The sequence below is a fragment of the Erythrolamprus reginae genome, chromosome 9 (assembly GCF_031021105.1).
Source record: "Erythrolamprus reginae isolate rEryReg1 chromosome 9, rEryReg1.hap1, whole genome shotgun sequence".
NCBI lineage: Eukaryota > Metazoa > Chordata > Lepidosauria > Squamata > Dipsadidae > Erythrolamprus > Erythrolamprus reginae.
In genome coordinates this window covers 26,918,966-26,941,175 of record NC_091958.1, presented here as the reverse complement: position 1 = coordinate 26,941,175, position 22,210 = coordinate 26,918,966, and the positions used below count along the sequence as shown (strand labels likewise).

At 44.0% G+C, this 22,210-nt stretch overlaps 1 protein-coding gene across 4 annotated transcripts in view; it reads left to right on the top strand.

The window, feature by feature from the left end:
- WTIP (WT1 interacting protein) overlaps positions 1-22,210 on the top strand; it is an 83,561-nt gene that overhangs the window by 2,517 nt on the left and 58,834 nt on the right. The window contains exon 1 of one of the 4 annotated variants that reach the window (XM_070760662.1): positions 15,231-15,294. The exons of the other annotated variants lie outside the window; for them this stretch is intronic. Within the exon in view, the coding sequence (XP_070616763.1) occupies positions 15,261-15,294 (34 nt within the window). The 5' untranslated portion in view covers positions 15,231-15,260. Of the gene's footprint in view, positions 1-15,230; positions 15,295-22,210 lie in introns of those variants that run through there. 4 annotated transcript variants of the gene reach the window in all.

Sequence of the window (22,210 nt, the reverse complement as noted above, 5' to 3'; positions counted from 1 at the left end):
CTGCATCTGGGCGGGTAGTGAAATCACGCACGGACACAAAGGTGCGACCGGACAATCACGCATGGACATGCAGCGATGCCATGGGTGTGTGTGAGTGTGTGTGACTGAGGAACATGCTTTTCTTTGCCGCAGGGAGTAGGACGTGGGTCCATGTACCGGTACCTCCATCGCGTTCCTCGGTGTTGTGTCCTGGGCTGCCTGTTCTAAAAGGAAACATCTTGCAAGTTCAGTGAAACTTCTTGAACTTGCGAGATGTTTTCTTTTAGAACGGGCTGCCCTGGACACAACGCCAAGGAACATGACGGAGGTACTGGTACAAGTGTCAGGTAGGATGCACATCTCGTGCTGGGGCGCAATTTGCAGATGGCAGGTCAGGTGGGGTGAGCCGCAAGACGCATGTCGGCGGAGTTGGGAGGTGCAAAATGTTCACTTCTTCCTGAGGGGTGGTAACAGAAAATAATTGAGAAACACTGGCCTAGCGGGAGGTAGAAGGGGCAAACTGACCTTTTGTATCACCTGGGGGTGGCGCAGCAGGTAGAGTGTTGTACTGCAGGCCAGTGAAGCTGACTGTAGATCTGTAGGTCAGTGATTCAAATCTCATCACCGGCTCAAGATTGACTCAGCCTTCCATTCTTCCGAGGTGGGTCAAATGAGGGTGCAGATTGTGGGGGCAATATGCTGGCTCTGTTAAAAACAAGTGCTATTGCTAACATGTTGTAAGCTGCCCTAAGTCTAAGGAGAAGGGTGGCATAAAAATCAAATAAATAAGTTTTGGCTGATCGGCCAATCTCTTCAATTGGGCAACTTTCTGGGGCCTTCAACTTCCAGCCTTCCCAGCCTTCAAGAGAATCCTGGAAGCTAAAGGCCACCTAACGCCCAGGTTGGGAAGCCTGTTTGAATGCTGAAAATGCCCCAAGGGATCCAGGCAGGTGTTTAGATGTGGCTGGCTGTACTGAAAGAGGTAGCACCGGGCATCCTTGTGGTAGCTACAAGTCACACAGTGGCATTTAGGGGAAGGAAGGGGAGAGATTCCTCGTATTTTAAGGCTTGCAGTTTTCCCTTACAATATTCTTGCGCCTCTTCCAGGAGTTCCATTCTAGTTTTTGGAGTTTCCACTTCTCTGTGACAGGAAACTATTGTCTGTTTTCTTGGCGAAATGGAACTCCATGACCCAGAAAGATTTCTCCAGGTTTGTATGGCGTCTGCTTATGTGTTGAGCAAGTTGAGCGTGTTTCTGAGAAGATCATTCTGAAGGTTGAATCTTTATAAGAGAAGACCGAGGGGTGCCAGTTTGGAGAGTTGCATGTAATGTCGTAGAGTCATCAGCAGAAATAGACTGTCAAAAGCAGAAGTTGTGCTCAAATTACATGTAAATTATTATGCCTAGTTCTAGGTACACTTGTAGGACAAACGTCATAGAAGACAACAACCAATAATAGGGAAGAAGAAAGAGAACAGTTGAAGGTATTTGAGGAGGATAAAATGGACAGGGAGTCTCTCCTCACAGTCACTCACGCCCTCATCACCCGGCAGCTCGATTACTGCAATGCACTCTCCCTGGGGCCACCTTTAAAGAATGATCGGAGACTGCAGTTTGTCCAAAATGCAGCCACGTGAGCCGTTTTGGGTGTACCTAGGTGCACCCATATATCACCATCACTCCGTGAGCTGCACTGGCTACTGGTTGGTCTCCGAACGCAATTTAAAGTGTTGGTCATGACCTCTAAAGCCCTACATGGCTTAGGACCAGATTACTTACGGGACTGTCTCCTGCCTCACGTATCCCAGCGACCAGTTAGATCGCACAGAGTCGGCCTTCTCCAGGTCCCATCAGCCAAGCAATGTCGCCTGATGGGGCCTAAGGGAAGGGCTTTCTCTGTGGCAGCTCCGGTCCTTTGAAATCAACTCCCCCCCCCCTCGGAGATTCGCACTGCCCCCACCTTTCTGGCCTTTCGGAAGGTTTTGAAAACACCCCTTTGCTGGCAGCCCTGGGGCCATTGAGCGTTCACATCTTGCTCCCGCTGATAGCAGGATTGGGATTGGATAAGTTTGGATGAATGGGTTTAATGTTGGGAATGTTAAGTCTTGGGTTTTAGGGCAGGGGGTATAATCTCCGAGTCTGCGGAGAGGGGCAGCATGCAAATCTAATAAATTGAAATTAAATAAATAAATAATAATAATAATAATAATTTTATCTGTAATTTTGTATTGAGTTTATGTTGTGTAAGCCGCCCTGAGTCCCCTGGAGTGGAGAAGGACGGCCTAGAAAATTGATAAATGATAAATAAATAAAATGGCCTTGGGCATTCTCTGGCCTTTGGGCCCCATGGCCCGTTGGGAAGATGAATTGCCTGCTGCCGGCTTAGACTGAATTTTGCACCAGAATTCTTCAGAATTGTTTTAGAACTAGGAAACTCAGCTACATCTTACAAAAAGTGGATCAGGAATACCCCACTCAGTGATGGAATAAGCTGCCTCAGAATATTTCATGGAAACAGCAGTGAACTACAGAGTTTGGGGATCCCTGATTTGAGGTTCTGTGAGAGCCTTTTAAACTCTTCCGTTCTATACTTCTGGGAATTTTCAATCTCTGTATTAAGCACTTTCACACTGGAAACACTTATGGCACATACAGAGACAGTTTGGTGTAATGGTTTAGACAGCAGGCTAGAACCCAGAAGAGTGTGAGTTCTAGTCCCTCATTAGGCAAAAAGCCAGCTGGGCAGCCTTATGCCAGTCACTTTGTCTCAGCCCTAGGAAGGGGACAAGGGCAATTCACTTCTGAAAAATCTTGGCCAGGAAACCACGTGGTCTTTGGCCAGTAGTCTGCAAGAATCTGACAGGATTGAACGGAATTTTAAAAAAATCCACCTGGCAAAATGTGGAATGAGTTTTAACAGTGTGGTCTCTTTGTAAAGCCTGAGCAGTTTTTAAAAACGTGATTCTACCCTTTCCTTTGTGATGCTCAGAATTCCAGCCTACAGTTAGTATAATGATTGAAATAATACAAATATATGCATTATACTAAGGAAAGCATAGAACATGAAAATACAAGTCTAAGAAGAAAGGAAATCACAACTAAAGCCAATACAGTATATGCCAATTCCATTACTTTGTCCACTCTTTGTGCCTTTGTTTCTATGACACAACCCTCTTTAAGCTCCCACCACATTCACACTTTTTTCACAGGCTGCCTTGTGCTCTTTATGCTTTCTCTCCTCTCATCAGCTTCTTGCCATGGCTCTCTTGAGTCTTCCCTTCCTCTCCCACATATTCTTTCATATATTTGTTTTTGTGACTGGACTTTGCTTGCTTCCCTTGGTACAACCACAATTTGTCAACAACACTGCATCATCCGCACACATTCCTGCTTCTAAGGCGATCCCTAGAATGTCAGCAAAGGCATTCCTTATACAGGTAGACCTTGACCTATGGCTGTTTGGTCAGCAATGTTCCAAATTGCCCTGAACAAATGATGAGTTTTGGCTGTTCTAGTGCCCTGTGGTGACATCTAAGAGCAATCGATTGCCAAGTGCTGTGATCATACGATCGTCATTTGTAACCTTCCTTATTAGCTTCCCCAGAGAATCAATAGCAGGGATGTTTGCAAGTTGTTGGAGTAAGTAAGTCTCCATCAGCCATGAGCTTAGGCTGGCTACTAGCACTCTCTCTCTCACTCTCTCTCACACACACACACACACATACAGACATACAATGAGCCGAGGTGGCGCAGTGGGTAGAGTGCTGCACTGCAGACCACTAAAGCTGACTGCTAGAACTGCAGGTCAGCGGCTCAAATATCATCACCGGCTCAAGCTTGACTCAGCCTTCCATCCTTCCGAGGTGAGTAAAATAGGGACCCGGGTTGTGGGGGCAATAGGCTGGCTTTGTTAAAAAGTATTGTTTATTTGTTTGTTTGTTAGATTTGTATGCCGTCCCTCTCCGAGAACTCGGGGTGGCTCACAACAATAATAACAAAGTACAAATCCAATATCTAAAAAAACCATTTAAAAACCCTTATTAATAAAATAATCACACAACCCAGTCAAACCATACATAAAGCAGTAGTTAGGGGAGGTGTCAACATGTTGTAAGCCGCCCTGAGTCTAAGGAGGAGAGTGGCATAAAAATAAATAAATACACACATATGCACACATACAAGGTCCCTTCCAACTCTGTTGTTGTTGTTATTATTATTATTATTATTATTATTATTATTATTATTATTATTATTAAATTATTATACTTCCCCCAAGTCATGCTGCGCTTCCCATCAACCTATGCACTCTTCCCAACCTGCATCTTTCTGACCCTCAGGCAGGGGTGGGCGGCTGCCCGGACAGGGACGGACGGACCACAGTGGGGTAGTGAAAATGGAGGTCCACCCCAGAGCCCCCAATTTGCACTGAAAGATGTTGAAAGAAAATGCAGGGCCTCCCGCATAAGCCATGGACACAGTGTGGTAGTAAAAACTTTGGTTGCCGTCACTGCCCTCAGGTGCCCTCCCTTACTTACACAACTCCCAACTCACACTGTCCCCAATTTTCAGTCTGCCTCGTTGTGTACCCTTGCTGGCTTGAAAATTCTAGGAGTTGGAAATTGCCAAGTTTGAAAAACACTGATAAAGACCAAGCAATCTACTCCATTCCAAGGCTAAAACTATTTTTCTTAATTTTGGCCATAGTAACAGAATCTTATAAGTCTGACTATGCTTTGCTCTCTCTCGGCTCCACTCTGCCTGAGACTCATATTAATGAGGGAAGTGTCTGTCTGTGTCTTTTGCCTATGCCTCCATGTTTTTCCCCTGGTCATTCTGGTAACGGCTCTGGTCCACCCATGTCAAGGTCACCCGATTCCTTATAGTACTCTTGTAAGTCAACTATGAGTGAAGGATACAGCACAGCTGCCATAAGACCCTGAGAGATACCGACACTGGAAAAAGAAACTTCTGCCTCCCATACAGTTCTTGTGTATGGACCCCACCATTGTCATATTGGAGTTCTAGACGTCTGTGTTCCCACTAGACAGAGGAACTTGGAATAGGCCATCAAGTCCACTATGGCTAGCTTGTTCGGGTGCTATTTGAATGCATCCAGTGAAGGGAGTCTCTCCCCTCTTTGGTTTTATTCTTGTTAAACTTTTTTAAGGTTGTACAGGAATATAATCCAACTGAAAGCTACTTCCTTGTAAATTCACTCCTATTTTGTGTCTCCTCTTGGGATTGATGGAGAGCAGCTTTTGACTTATCTATGGTATTTTAGATATGGGGAGACTTATTGTTTGTCTCTCCCTTTCAGATTTTCTCACGGCTAAATAGAGTCAGTTTGCTCAGTCTGTACATTTAGGACTTAGTTCCTAGACTTTTTATCATTTCCATGCACTCCCTCATTTTCTTGTACCTGTCTGGATAGTAATTGAGGCAGAGACTAAAGGAGAATATAGTGGAGCTCTTACTCCCAAGGGGTTGTCAACTACATAATTAATTTGGGCTTTTTCACTCCATTTTTCATGTATGTATATCACACGATCTACTGTCTGTATGTATGTACTTTGCACTTCAATTCTGTACATCTACATTTGATGTTGCTTTTGTTAATTGAAGCCTGAATTTCATACTGCTATTTTCAAACCATTTCTCTAACTCAGCTAATAAGTTTGAAGTTGCTACCGTGTTTCCCCGAAAGTAAGACAGTGTCTTACTTTCTTTTTATCCCCAAAGCCCCACTATGTCTTACTTTCGGGGTATGTCTTATATTGGAAAACTCCCCACTGGTGACCTCCCTACCTCCCTTTTATTTTAAACATGTTTCTGACCTGCGGGATGGCTCCAGCTGCGGCTTCTGCTGCCACTTCCATGGATTACAATGGAGATTTCCAAGCTGGTTATCAGGAAATCGACGGCATCAATTTGGGTTACTTGCAGATTAACGGCACGAAGATTAGCGGCGCGCAGATTAGCGGCATGCAGCTAGATGAGAGGGAGGCGGCAATACCCCCGTGTTTCCCCGAAAGTAAGACATATGTCTTACTTTCGGGATACGGCTTATATTAGCCGACCCCCCTGAAACCCCCGATACGTCTTACAATCGGGGGTGTCTTACTATCGGGGAAACAGGGTAGTTATTTATGAGTTTCCATGTATGTTCCACCCTTTCCACTAGTTCTAATGTTTTGAACATTGAATATTCCTGTTCAGTACCCTTACTTTATGGGCCATGTCCTTCTCTTGCCAAGAGCTTCCCCACTATTGTCTGTGGATCTGTTAAAACCCGTCATATTTAGACCAGTTCATTCTCCGTACTGAAGGAGCGGGTCCAGCAGTCACATGGGTTGCTCATGTCCAATCCGGTGGAACTGAGCCTAGTATTAAAAAAGCTTGCCGGATCCGCCCCTTCCCCAGAATTCGCTCAGTTCGCATATCCTGCGGTTGTATTGTGATAGCTCGTTCAACATTCTAACACCTTCCCTTCGATCTTTTTCTTCAAAAGTAGTAAGAATTGTTTTACCATTTTTATTTACTTGCACTATTAGCGCCAGCCGTTTGCGGCTCGGCTTTTTTCCTTTGGAGAAGTTGCGGTTTCGTTTTCCCCCGGCGGTTTTTGCCGTGTACGATTCCCGCTGCCGCTTGTGGATTCTTTTAATCCTTTGGCCTGGAGGTCTTCGTGCAAGTATTGAATATTGCTTTATTGATTTATTATTGTATATTATTAAAGGGCTTAAAATATACCTCCTGCGGAGTGAGACGCCTTGCTAGTCTCCTGGACTTAGTCGATCGCTTCCCCTTTAAGAATCCTATTACGGAGCGATTTTTCGGCGCGAAGGCCTTCGCGCCCTTTTTAAATTTAGGCCTCTCGTGTTGGCCTCCTGCCAGCCGCGTAGGCCTCAGTCCACCGCGTGGATCCCGGAGCGGGCCTTGGGACGCCCAGGCTTAATTCTCCACCGGCTAAGCCTCCAACCAGAGTGCCTTGGTTTACTTAATTATAAAGTTTAGGGAGGCTGGCCCCGCTGGATTTGGGGACACGAACTCTGGGTTTGCCCAGATTGCCCTCAAGTCTCAGCAGCTTCGAGGCCTCGAAGCAGGATCCATTCCTCTTGGGAAGTCCTTGAAATTCTTCTCCTTAATTATTCAGTTATTGGCTCAGCCTTGTCTTCTGTTAATTGTCAGACTATGGCTACTTTTCCCAAGAGAGGCACAACTAAAGGTCCCAGAGAGGCCAGGCCTACAGGCGATGAGATTACTAGTATCCCCCAGGCCTCTTCCTCCTCTTCTCCAGGGGCCCGCCCCTCGACCAAGGTCACCAGGGCCGAGAAGAGAAGGGACCTAGCCCTACAAAGAATCCATGACAAATCAGCAAAACGTTTGAAAGTACAGGCCCAAGTACTCAGTAGTCAAGACCCCCCAGAGGCTTCTAGTCTACCTCCTTCTGGGGTCCCTGTGTTATCTCTGGATGAGCCTAACCTAGACAGACCCCAACCTAACCTATGGGGCATAGGTCCAGAGGAACCAGATATTATTGAAGATTCCCCCCAGCCAGGATCTTCCCAGGCCTTTAGGGATTCTTCTGCCATTCCTGCTGATATTTCTAGTTTACCTCCTGAGTTCCAATCTATTTTTTCTGTGTTGTCTAAGGCCATTGATGCAAAACTCTCTACCATCAATGAGCTTTCCTTACCTCCTCCTCCTCCTCGTCCCTCCCGCCCTTTGGGTTCTTCCCCAGCGGTTAGAGCTCCTATTCAGGATGATTCAGACTCCTCTCAGGACGAATATGAGGATATGGAGGATGATGAGGATCCCTTTCAAGGCCTCTCAGATGATGAGGAATCCCAAATAAAGGTTCCTTCTCCAATTACTATTTTTCCTTCTCAATTGTTCAAATCTCTTCTCCTCAAAGCTAGAATTTCTACGGGATTAGCGGCCCAGGAGAAACAAGCCTCCACTTCCACTGATCCCCCAGAGGAGAATTTACCTTACTTCACAGAGGAACAGGAGGATAACGAGGTAATTCCTATGCCTAAATTGTTTAAAGATGCCTTACTTAAACAGTGGGATTTCCCAGTCTCTGGTCTTAATCCCTCCACCAAGGACAGAAAGTTGTACAAACTTTCCTCTTCCTATGAGGAGCTTCTATCCTTTCCTAAACCGGATGAACCTGTCAAGATTCTTCACTCGGCAGCGGCTGTGCCAGGCGAAGCGGAGGAAGTCCTCCGCCCAGAGGACAAGCGGATTGAACAAATGCTCAAAAGAGGATTCTCCGCAGATTCCTGGGCCATTAAAAGTTCTGCAGCAGCTTCATTTTTCTCCAGAGCCATGCTTCTGTGGCTTCGCCAACTTCAACAGCATATTCCCCCCGATGACTTGAGAGGTCAACAAGACTTCAACAAGGTCTTTGCAGCTGCCCAGTACGTGGCTGATGCCACCTTGCAATCTACTAGATTTTCTGCTAAGTCTATTGCAGCTTCTACGACGGCAAGAAGACTCCTATGGATTCGCCCTTGGCAAGCGGGAGTACGCCAGAAGTGGCAGCTATCCCAGGGACCCTTAAAGCGCGACCTTCTTTTCGGTGATCTTCTGGATCCACTCCTAACGGAAACCACGGACAAGAAGAAAGTTTTGGGTCCAACCACCAAAAAGGCTACCAAAACGCAGTCCTTTCGTCGCCCAGGGCGCCAACAAGATCAAGCGGCTTCCTATCAGAGATCTCCAGGTCAGTATTCCCCCCGCTTTCGTTCCCAAGGTAGGAACTCCAGGGGCAGAGGTTTTCGCTTCCAAAGGGGAGCGTCCTCTAACAGGGCTTCAAAAAAACCTAGATGGTAATCCTGCCTCAATTCCCATAGGGGGTCGTCTAGCCCATTTCGCCTCTAATTGGCGTCTCACTTCCAAGGACCCCTGGGTCATTGACACTGTTCAAACAGGCCTTCTTTTAGAATTTATTTCTCCTCCCCCGAAACGTTTTATTTCCTGCCCTTCTCCCAGGTCCCTCTCAGATTGTAACCGTATGGAGGAGGCCATTTCTCATTTATTATCCATCAGAGCCATTCAACCGGTTCCTTCCGGTCAGAGGGGCCTAGGTTTTTACTCCATCCTATTTATGGTTCCAAAGTCTTCCGGAGGTTGGAGAGCTATTTTGGATTAAAGAAGCTGAACCTATTCATCAAATATAGGAAGTTTAAGATGCAATCCTTATCCTCTATTTTGGCCGCCATCCACACCGGAGATTTTATGGTCTCCTTAGACCTCACTGAGGCCTACCTTCACATTCCTATAGCCAAATGTCACAGAAAATTTTTACGTTTTTCCTTTCAAGGCAGGCATTTCCAGTATAGGGCGATGCCATTTGGCTTTTCTTCGGCCCCTCGGGTCTTTACAAAGCTCTTGGGGTCTCTGGCGTCCTATATCCGGGCGTCTCCCATCCACATTTTATGTTATCTTGATGATATTTTGATTCATGGGAACTCCCTAGAGAAAGTGAAAACCGACCTTTCTGTCACCATGTCAGTCCTTCAGGACCATGGATTTTCCATCAATTTTGATAAAAGTCATCTCCAACCTTCCACATCCATTTTACACCTGGGATCCATTATTAATTCAGAATCCTCCCAGGTCTTTCTCTCTCCCGAGAGAAAACTCAGTATAGGGGAGTTAATTTCTAACATTTTATCTAAATCTTCAGTATCCATAGTAACTCTGTCATCCCTTTTGGGGAAGATGGTGTCATGCATAGGCATCATTCCCTGGGCTCGCCTTCATGCTAGGGAACTTCAGTGGCTCCTATTACCCTTTCAGAGATCGGGGCACAGCAACTCAAATCGTCGCATTGTCATCCCACCAAGTGTTCGCAGATCCTTCAAGTGGTGGAAGTCTCCGGCCATGGACAAAGGATCCCCGTTCAGGTGCCCGGATCAATTTGTCATCACCACAGATGCCAGTCTATCGGGATGGGGCGCCCACGCCCAGGGGATGATAGCCCAGGGCACTTGGTCCCCGGAGGAGGCTTCCAGGCCGATCAATTGGCTAGAGTTAAGAGCCGTTTCCCTGGCTCTGAAGCATTTCTCTCCTCGCATCCCCAACCGGCACGTTCTCATTCTCACCGACAACATTGCCACAAAAAGCCATATCTGCAGACAGGGGGGCACGAGATCCAGGGCCCTCATGAGGGAGGCCCTCAAGTTAGGCCTTTGGGCGGAGAAACATCTTCGGTCGCTCCTAGCCGACCACATCTCGGGGAGCCTCAACGTCCAGGCGGATTGGCTATCTCGAGCAACGATAGACCCAGGGGAGTGGAACCTCCACCAAGACCTGTTCCATCAAATCAGCCTCAGATTCGGCCTACCAATTCTGGATCTCTTCGCGACCAATGCGAACGCCCAACTCCCTCGCTTCTTTTCCAGATTTCCATCCCCGGGAGCGGAAGCAATCAATGCCCTCCGGAGTCCATGGCCTCCAGGCCTACTCTACGCATTTCCTCCAATTCCAATTCTCCCGGACGTGATTCACAAGGTTCTCACCGAGAGGGCCCGAGTAATCTTAATCGCCCCTCATTGGCCCCGCCGGTCCTGGTTCGCGGATCTCCAACAGTTGTCCGTCCAGGACCCTTGGCGACTCCCCGTTTCGGGGGATATGCTGCGGCAGGGGGCCTCATTCCATCCAGACCCGGAGTGGTTCCACCTCACCGCCTGGCTGTTATCAGGAGAGACTTAGAACTGCGTGGTCATGACCCCAAGTCAGTGGAGGTCATTTTAAGGGCCAGAAGGAGTTCGACCAATCGAATCTACGACCACACGTGGTCCAAGTTTCACCAGTGGTGTCTGCAGGAAGGCCTCTCCCCTCTGTGCATTCCCATACACAGAATCATTTCCTTCCTTATGCAAGGCTTCCATAAAGGACTTTCCACCAGCACCCTCCGGCGTCATCTGGCAGCCATTTCATCTGTCCTAGGGGGTCCCCGCAGACAGCCTCTCCGATCCTTCCCTGAAGTTCAGGAATTCCTCAAGGGCATAGCCAACCTCAGACCTTCCAAGGTCCACAGGTATCCATCCTGGGATTTGCCACGGGTTCTCCATTCCCTCACGCAGGCACCATACGAACCCCTGAAATCGGCGTCCCTCAGGTACCTATCCTTTAAGGTAGCATTCCTGGTGGCTATTACCTCTGCACGACGCATTTCGGAGTTGGCTGCCCTCTCAATCAGACAGGACCTTTGTCAATTTCATCAGGACAAGGTAGTCTTGCGACTGGACCCCACCTTCTTACCCAAGGTCAGTTCCATGTTCCACAGGACTCAGGATATTGTCCTACCATCCTTCTGCCTCCAACGAGACCATCCCTTGGCAATTAGATGGCACACCCTGGATCTTATTAGAGCGCTGAGAATCTATATCCAACGCACTGGACCCTTTCGGAGGTCAGAAGCACTGTTTATAGCCTATCACCCCAGAGTGATGGGTGCCAAAGTGTCTTCAACAGTAATAGGCCGTTGGATCAGAGGGACTATATCTAAGGCCTATGAATCGGCTTCCCTCTCAGTTCCAAGGAACATCACAGCGCATTCCACCAGGAGCGCAGCCACCTCGGCCGCTTGGGCGACTCAAGCCCCGTTGGAGGAGGTCTGCAAAGCAGCCACTTGGGCCTCGCCAAATTCCTTCATCAGGCACTACAAGATTGATGCTTACGCTTCAGCGGACGCTGCCTTCGGCAGAAGGGTACTCCAATCCGTTATCTCACACGATAGCAATCTAATCCCACCCTAGGGACCATCTATTGGGTATGTCCCATGTGACTGCTGGACCCGCTCCTTCAGTACGGAGAATAGGCGTTGATTGCTTACCTGAACGCCTCTTCTCGTACGGTGAGCGGGTACAGCAGTCACTTCCCGCCCTTGTATGTGTCTTCTTTACCTTTCTATAATCTTTTTTTCCTCTAACAATAAGAGTTGAACACTACAGAGCTTCACAGCTGAGCCTAGTCTATGGATTCGCGAATTCTGGGGAAGGGGCGGATCCGGCAAGCTTTTTTAATACTAGGCTCAGTTCCACCGGATTGGACATGAGCAACCCATGTGACTGCTGTACCCGCTCACCGTACGAGAAGAGGCGTTCAGGTAAGCAATCAACGCCTATTTTCAATCTATAGCTCAAGGTTGAACTGTGGAATTTTGGGGCTCTCTGAGGTTGCTTGCTTGCTTGCATTGTTTCATTATCCAGTTAGATAACATCACCAGTGCATTATTGATGTTACCTAGTGTGGCACTGAAACGTCTCCAAGCAAACAAGCAAACTCCGAGAGCATCAAGGATTCTCCAGTTCAATTTGTTTTTCATCCTTCTAAAACTTCATTCCCCCTTTTGAAGATTTGTTTCAGAATATATTCAGTCAGCAGTAAATTCAGTGGTATGAGCGGGATGACCTTTGGAAAATGCTATCAAACTTTGGCTGGGGGGAAAAATTCCAAGAAAACCCAGCCTTGGGATTTCATTTAGCAATTGGTCACAAGCTACTGTGTTTTCTTTATGCCTTGAGATATTCTCCATTTGATTTGTAACATTTGTAATTTTTTTTAGGAAAAGTTTTATTAGTTTTCAAATATATTTTAAAACAAATAAGCAAACATCAAAAATAAATAAATAAAAAGGACAAACAACAACAACAAAGAAAGAAATTATAATATCAGCAAACATCCAGTATTTCTGCATTGCTACATCGGATATTTCATTAATTACTATAATACAGTATACATATTAATTAATTATAGTAACATTCATTATTAATTCATACAATCACAAAATCCCTATTCAAACCATTAATATTTACATATTTATATTATTTGTTTTACTAGCTTTTATGTATCTTTTGTAATCTTTTTATATCTATTTCTTAACTCAATCGATTTGTGCCATTGTGCCCATATTTTGTAATACTCAGCATCTTTTTGGCCCCTTAATTCCATCGTTAGTTTGTCCATTTTGGAACAATTATATATTTTGTTAATTCCTAATTTTGGGGGGGCGGGGGGGCAGTTCTGTATGTTTCCAATATTGGGCAAAGATAATTCTGGCTGCAGTCGTGATATGTAATATTAAGTATTTTTTTTTTGCTTGACTATATTCCTTTTTAAATATTCCCAATAAGAACAATTCCTGTAAGAATATTTGTAATTTTTAAAAAATTTGGATTGCCTGCAAGGAAGCAGAAGGGCATTTTTGAAACATATACTTGAATATTAGTTTTAAAAAAATCAAAGCTGCTGCAAAAGAAAGCTTCCACTGTGATATTAATAGGAATGTGCTCGTTGTAGATGAAAAATATTTCAGTTATTGGAATTCTCTAACGCTGTGTCTGTCTTCTCCATAAACTTTTGCAGAATTGACTCTGTAACTAATACTTGGAAGGAATTGCTTACAATTTTATGCACCTGTCAAACAACCTTAAAAATGTGCCATGCATACATAAACCCCATATGATAGTTTCCGGCGCATTTTTATGATAAACGCAATGAGACAAGGAATGCTCCATCTGAGTGCCACATTTTAAGAAGGATATTATAAATTGGAATTTGTCCATTGCATGATGGTTCAGATCATCCAGAGGCATCTGGAAATGACAGAAAGGGCTACAAAATTTAGTCTGTAGAATAGTAAGATTAGACACGAAAGCCTGCTTTTTGAAACATGGCCATGTGGAAGTATCTTGTGGTTGCTTGAGAGAAGGACTAGAACCTGGAGGAAAAAATGGCATGAAATAACAACTTAGGTTCAACTTTGGTTGAAGCTTCCTAGAAATAGCTGATATTGTAAAATCTGATTTGCTAGAGGGAAATTAAAGAAGCTCTGCTATCCCTTCCAATAATGTGATTCTTGGGAGTTAGGTTATCAGATCTGCTGCTCTGTTTGAAGATTTTTTATTTGTAAAATAAATGCTCCTTAATGTTCATTAAATAAGTATTTTAGTGCAAGATTGCACTAATTTTGAAAACTGAATTATCCATTGGTGAGTTACTTTTTTACCCAGGCAGAATTTCCACACTCTAGTGGTGCCTTGAGTTCAGGCTGGCTACAACTATTGCATCCTACAAGAGTACTATAAGGGATCTTGTCCCCTGCTGGTTGATCCTATGAAATTCCAGCTGCTTAGGACTGTATGAGTAAATCTCAGTGTGCTGTCGTAATATTTGCACCTGGCTAAGAAACAGGGCTATAATAGTTGAAGTCTTGTCTTCACTGTTAATTTGCTGTGTGGTTTTAGGAAAGTCACTGAAATTATTGTTGCTGTTGTTATCAGTAATAATACAATACAACACAAAGTTCTTGTAAGAACAGCAGCTAAATATGTGAAAGAGCTTTAACATATGTTAATATTTCTATAGTAAATTACAAAGAATAAGTACTTTTCTTATCAATTCTGAATGAGGGTATTTTGCTAGACATTGTTATAGACCCAGACTGGAAGAATTCTGTCACTGCAGAAGAATGATGAAAAGATTTAATGAAAAGAAGGACCAGGAGAGGCATGATAGCAGTGTTCTAGTATCTCAGGGGTTGCCACAAAGACGAAGGAGTCAACCTATTTCTAAAGCACCTGAGGGCAGAACAAGAAGCAATGGGTGGAAACTAAACAAGGAGAGAAGCAACTTAGAACTAAGGAGAAATTTCCTGACAGCTAGAACAATTAACCAGTGGACCAGCTTGCCTCCAGAAGTTTTGAATGCTCCAACACTGGAGGTTTTTAGGCAGGTTGGATAACCACCTGTCTGAAGTAGTGTAGGGTTTCCTGCCTAATAAGGGGGTTGGACTAGAAGGCCTCCAAGGTCCCTTCCAACTCTGTTGTTATTATTATTATTAATGCCTGGGTTACTTTTTTCTATCAATGGAGAAGAGACCTAATCTCTTAACTCGGGTGGGGGTGGGGGGAGTATTCACTAGACACAGGAAATTACTGGAATGTATGTAAACATGGTATTAACTTTATGCTCTCTAGATGTTTGGAGACTACAACGCCCCGCTTGTTCAAAATTGTGGGGATTGGAAAGCCAAGACTCACTTAGTAGAAACTTAGAGTCACCATGGGATCACCTTGATAAACTGTGTCTTTATGGATCTCATAATTAGCTGATAAAATTCACTGCCATTGTGTTTACAGTTTGGATGGCTTCTGTGTTCTGCAGATACAATAACTGTACCAAATGACCTGGATGACTGAGAATCTTCAAAGACATTTACAAATGGGGCTACCTTTGAAGAGTGTTCGGAAACTTCAGATCGTGCAGAATGCAGCTGCGAGAGCACTCATGGGCCTCCCTAGGTACGCCCATGTTTCATCAACATTTCGCGGCTTGCACTGGCTGCTGATCAGTTTCCGGTCACAATTCAAAGTGTTGGTTATGACCTATAAAGCCCTACATGGCATCAGACTAGAATACCTCTGCGACCGTCTTCTGCCGCGCGAATCCCAATGGCCGATTAGGTCCCACAGAGTTGGCCTTCTCCGGGTCCCGTCAACTAAGCAATGTCGTCTGGCGGGGCCCAGGGGAAGAGCCTTCTCTGTGGTGGCCCCGGCCCTCTCGAACCAACTGCCCCCACCCTCCTTGCCTTTTGGAAGTTGTTGAAAACTCACCTTTGCCGCCAGGCATGGGGAAATTAACATCTCCCCTAACTACTGTTTTATGTATGTTTTGATTGGATTGCGTGATTATTTTATTAATAGGGGTTTTTAAATTGTGTTTTTAGATATTGGATTTGTACTTTGTTATTATTGTTGTTAGCTGCCCTGAGTTCTCGGAGAGGGGTGGCATACAAATCTAATAAAATAAAAATAAATAAATAAATAAAATAACTGTACTTGATTGCAAAAGTTGTCTGCATTGGAAAACACAGAGGTAGGTGCTAAACGGAGGCAAAATGAGTCTTATCTTAGGCCAGGGGTAGGTCAAGTTGGCTCTTCTATGACTTGTGGACTTCAACTCCCAGAATTCCTGAGCCTATCATGCTAGCTGAGGAATTCTGGGAGTTGAAGTCCACATGTCATAGACAAGCCCACTTGACCTACCCGTCTTAGGCCCTTTCCAGAAGCATCTGAGCAGGTGCTGCTAGGAGTGGGTGCCGAATTTGCAAAGCACAGCAACACACTGTGGGGAGAGGGGTGGGCAGGGCGTTGAGGACAAGGCTGACCGAATCACTTTTTCTGCTGCTCTTTTTAATAAGCTTGTCCCAAAAAGGGGGCTGTGGTGTTTCTTCATTCTTCGGATGCTCCAGTGCCTCTTTGAACAATTTTCCCAAGTGAAATAGCATCTGTTTAGTGGAGGGAAATGACCGCGATCTGCTATACACAAATGTTCTCCCAAAGTACTAGAATTGTCCACAGGCCAAATTTTATTTTCAGTACATAACTTTGGCAAACAATGCAGCTGTGTTTTCTTCCAGTGACTCGGCAAATGCTGCTCTTTGTTCTTGTTCCCTGGTCCCATGTAATGAGTATTCCTTCTCGCCCCTGGCCAAGAGTTCCTTGATTCCATTCCTAAAATATGAGAGAACGTGCTGAATGGACACATGCACATTTGCAAGCGGTTATTTTATGACGAGAATCGGCATCTGCTTCTCTTTGGCTTCTGCAAGAGTTGCAGGGTTCACCGCAAGGATGAATTCATTTGGCCCCAATGACATTGAGCAAAGGGTCTCCGGTGGGGAAGGTGCAGGGATGTAACACACACACACACACACACACACACAGGAAGATAAATGGAACAAATCCTATAAGATCAGGATTGGATGGCAATCCATCCAATCTTTTATTACAGTCACACACCAGCATACACAACATGGCATAATTTTATTTTTATATAAAAAACCACCAAATCTAAAATCAAGGCCTCTCCCATCAGCGAAGAAATCCAGCAAAAAATCATCCCCAGAGAAAAATCTTCCATATGTCCAAAACTCTATGGCCTTCCAAAAATACACAAAGAAGGAATACCTCTCAGACCAATAGTCAGTTCTATAGGCTCCCCTCTACAAAACCTTGCCAAATTTTTAGCCAAATACCTTCAACCATATACAGAAACTATTGCCTCATATGTTCAAAATTCATTCCACTTTATACAAATAATTAAAAAACAAAACCTACAACCCGATGACCTACTTGTAAGTTTCGATGTCGTGTCCCTGTTCACACAAATACCTATTAAAGAAGCCTTGACAGCTATCCAGGACAAACACAAACCCCCCAAATATATCCTAGACCTTACCAACCACTGCCTGACCAATACATACTTCATCTATAATGAACAAAGATATAAACAAATAGAGGGAGCCCCCATGGGATCACCTCTATCACCTGTCATAGCCAACCTCTATATGGAATATTTCGAAAATAATGCTTTAGAGCAAGCCAAATACAAACCCAAACTTTGGCTGAGATATGTTGATGATACCTTTGTAATTTGGCCACATGGTAAAGAAAAACTAGACAATTTCCTCACACATCTCAACAGCCTACACCCCAAAATACAGTTTACTATGGAAACAGAAATCAATGATCAACTTCCCTTTCTAGATGTACTGGTCTATAAAAAACCCAATGGCAGCCTAGGACATACTATCTACCAAAAGAAAACCCATACCAACCGTTATCTAAATGCACACTCACACCACCACCCTGCACAAATCACCTCAGTGGCCAAAACTCTCATCACCAGAACCAAACGCTTAGCTGACCATGAGCACTTAAAAACTGAATTGAACAAACTCAAAGATGTACTAATTTCTAATGGATTCAAAGAGAAAACAATAACAAACCTAATCAATAAAGAGACACCCCCCAAAAAACAAGATCAAGAACAGGACAATGGCACCACCATCCTTCCTTACATCAAAGGCACCACGGATAAAATTAGTAAAATCCTGCACAAACATAACATCAAAACCTCATTTTGCACTAACCAAAAAATATCTAATATCCTAAGGAGCCCCAAAGATAAAATCCAATTGGAATACCAAGGAATCTATGAAATCCCTTGCAAAACATGTGCAGCCACATACATTGGACAAACTAACCGAAGAGTGAGCCAACGCATAGCAGAACATGTGAATGCAGTCAAAAAACAAGAAAAGACCTCCTCCCTTGTCCAGCACATTAAAAAAACAGGGCACGAAATTGACTTTGAAAAAACTAAATTACTCCACAAAACAGAAAATTTATATAAAAGAATCTCTCTAGAAGCTATCGAAATTGAAAAGAGACCCCTTTGTTTAAATAAAAGGGATGATACCTCCCGCCTGCCAGAGATTTGGAAACCAGCCTTAAACAAAATAAACACTTCATAATAATCAACATGTCAATCCTTCTAATTATTATGATTTTAGAATTTTATATTTGGAAATCAGCCTTAAACAAAAAACTTCATAAAATCTTCATGTCATTCCTTCTAACAACTATGATTACACCAACCAATCAGATCACTGAAGCATAGTCACCCAATCTATTTGCTACATTCAAAGCAAATCTCCACCCCCACACTACATACTAGAAAGAAATGTCAGTTTGCTAATATTCCATTTACAACAACACAAAGATTGGAACTCCAGCCTGAAGATGGTGAATGTGATTTCACCGAAACGTCGCATAGACATGCAAAACATTACACAGGGCAAAACCCGAACTCAGAACAATCTACATATATATATATATATATATGTCACATGTTTAAGCTGAATTTGAAAATTAAGGGAGACTAGGATAGATCTATTTCGGCCTTATTTTGGCCTCATCAGCTAGCCATACCCACTGGGACTTGAACCTGCAACCTTTGCCTTGTAAGGCAGAGAATTATCCTCTAGGCTACAGTATCCAATCCCTTCAGCTCTGTACCAGGGAAGGGTTACATTTTGGGTCGAATCACCCTGGTATATATATATATATATAATAACTAAATATTAAAACAAAACTCACAAGATTAGAAAAACCACATCTAAAAAGTGTATGTGTGTGTGTTTTACATTTATACAAAAATATGTGACTCGATGGTTTGTATCTTCCAGAAAGTTTTGTTTTTCCCTTATTTCCTCACTCGCCACAATACAGTGGTACCTCTTCTTAAGAACTTAATTCGTTCTGTGACCAGGTTCTTAAGTAGAAACGTTCTTAAGTAGAAGCAATTTTTCCCATAGGAATCAATGTAAAAGCAAATAATGCATGCAAACCCATTAGGAAAGAAATAAAAGCTCGGAATTTGGGGAGGAGCAGGAGGAGGAAGAGGAGGAGGACAGTCACTGCCGAAGGAAGGAGGTCAGGTGAACGCCCCCTTTGCCTTTCCACGCCCAGACGCTCTGGGAGGCAACCTCGTGCTGTGTATATGGGAGGCAGCACAGAGGGAGTCACCACAGCAAAGTGATTTATTCCCTCTCCAAGCGCCTAGAGAAAGGAAAATGCTTCATTCACTCTGGGCTGCCAAAGCCTCCTTAAGCACCACCAAAAGGCTTCTCTGGCAGCCCAGAAAAGCCCGAGGTGGCTGGGGTTAAAGGGGGAATGGCAGGAAAACTGTCCAGGCCTTCGTGCCGCTCTCAAATTTCCTGGGAAATTTTTCCGGGCTCAGGTTCTTAAGTAGAAAATGGTTCTTAAGTAAAGGGGAAAAAATCTTGAGCACCCGGTTCTTATCTAGAAAAGTTCTTAAGTAGAGATGTTCTTAAGTAGAGGTACCACTCTATATTGATCCAGGAAACATGGATTGCTCACTAACTTCATGTTAAATTCACTCATTCTCAATTGGGGCAGAACCAGAGGTGGGCTGCTAAGGTGGGACAGTGACGTGTGTTCGCCCCAATGGTTCTGAGTGCTAGCGGAGTCCAGCGCAATTCTGCTATTGTACCTGGGCAGGTAGAGAAATCACGCACTGACACACAGCCATTTATTGGCCCCCGTCTGATGATCTTGCTCATCTCACTTTATTCCTTACTCTTAGGAAAGTGTTCTCAAGCAGCATCCATTTAACTTGAAAGTTTTGTCTTCACTTGCTTTTTATTAGATAATTTCTTGTGGATGTTTTGATCATGGTTTTCATTCTTTAAATTTTGCATTAGTAGTATTTTTAGTGCTTTACATGTGGAAAGCATGATACCAGTCTACATATTTATGTGCTGCCTATCTCATACAAGAAAATGGCTGTGGGTAGCTAAATGTATTTATATTATATTTATATATTATATTTATGTATAAATGAAAACTGGACATCTTCATGCAATTGACAATGGAATGTCAACAGTTGCAAAACCTTGTCTTAGCTTTTGTGCACTCATGATGCGATGTGCATCTCTTCGTCTAAAGCAGTGTTTCCCAACCTTGACACCTTGAAGATATTTGGACTTCGCTGGCTGGGGAATTCTGGGAGTTGAAGTCCAAATTTCTTCAAGTTGCCAAGGTTGGGAAACACTGGTCTAAGGCATACATATTTTGCATAAACTACATCAGGAATAATTTCAGTTACCGTGTATTGATGACTTTACATGCTGAATGTTCTAGAAAACACTTTTTTAAACCTGTCAGTCATTCGGTGATTCCATTTTTTAATCAAATGTATCGCAGCCATCAGGAACTTGCTAATAATCGAAAGGTTGAGGAGGCAGATAAAAGAGGCTCTCGCTGTTTCCCAGGAGAGGATTATGCATGAATTGATATTTGGGGGGGGGGGGGGCGGTGTGTGTGTAAGAGCTGGCCATGTTTTATGAATGAGTTTGTAGAAAACAAGATGTTTCAGTAAGGATGTTTGGGCTGAAACTCAGGGAAACCATTTCTCTTGTTCTGAAAAGTTAACAAAGTCAGTTTGTCAGTGTTGTGCTCAGAGGAGCGAAAAGCTGCCCAAAGCCCCTAGAAGAATTGTTAGCATTATCAAGACCCTAGTTCAAGGGACAAGGGTTATATTTTGTATTTATTTATTTATTTTGATTTGATTTGATTTGTATGCTGCCCCACTCCAAGGACTCAGGGCGGCTTACAGCATGTAATATAAACAGGAAAATAAAAAGAAAAATCTAATTTAATTAAAACTACAAACCTAAAATCCCAATATTTTAAAAAACAATCATATACATTCAGATCTCAACCATACATCACATTCATTGGCCAGGGGACCAAGACCTAATTGCCCCAAGCATGGTGAGATAAGTGAGTCTTAAGACTCTTGTGGAAGGCGAGGAGGGTGGGGGCAGTGCGAATCTCTGGGGGGAACTGATTCCAGAGGACCGGCCCCCCCACAGAGAAGGCTCTTCCCCTTGGCCCCTCCAAGTGACATTTTCTGGTTGATGGGACCTGGAGAAAGCCAACCGTGTGGGACCTAATCGGTAGCTTGGATTCATGTGGCAGAAGGTGGTCCCGTAGGTAATGTGATCCGATGCCCTGTTACCAACACTTTGAATCGTGTCCGGAAACCAATCGGCAAACAATGCAGTCTGTGATGTGTTGGAGAGACATGGGCATGTCGAGGGAGGCCCATGACCGCTCTCACGGCTGCATTTTGCATGATTTGAAGTTTCCAAACACTTCAAAGGTAGCCCCATGTAGAGAGCATTGCAGTAGTCAAACCTTGAGGTGATAAGGGCATATACAGTGTTCCCTCGATTTTCGCGGGTTCGAACTTCGCGGATAGCCTATACCACGGTTTTTCAAAAAATATTAATTAAAAAATACATCACGGTTTTTTTTCTATACCACGGTTTTCCCCGCCCGATGATGTCATACATTATCGCCAAACTAATAATTTTTGCAAATAAATAACAAAAAAAATAATTATTGTTAACAAATAATTATGTTTATAAATATCAGGATCACTAAGTGTCTTATTCAATGGTGAGTACTAGTAATAATGTTGAGTAAATGGTTGCTAAGGGAATGGAAAATTGCAATTTAGGGGTTTAAAGTGTGAAGGGAAGGCTTGTGATACTGTCCATAGCCAAAAATGGTGTATTTACTTCCGCATCTCTACTTCACGGAAATTCAACTTTCGCGGGCGGTCTCGGAACACATCCCCCGCGAAAATCGAGGGAACACTGTATATATATAATCACTACTGGTCTGGTGGGTGTAGGTAGGTGGGGGTAGTGGGCATGGCCAACATGATGTCACTCATACCCACTCAGTCACATGACCTCCCACTCAGCAACACCCACAGAAAAAGGTAGGGGAAATTTGGAATTTTCATCTCTCCACACCCGCCCTCCCTTCGCCAGTTGCT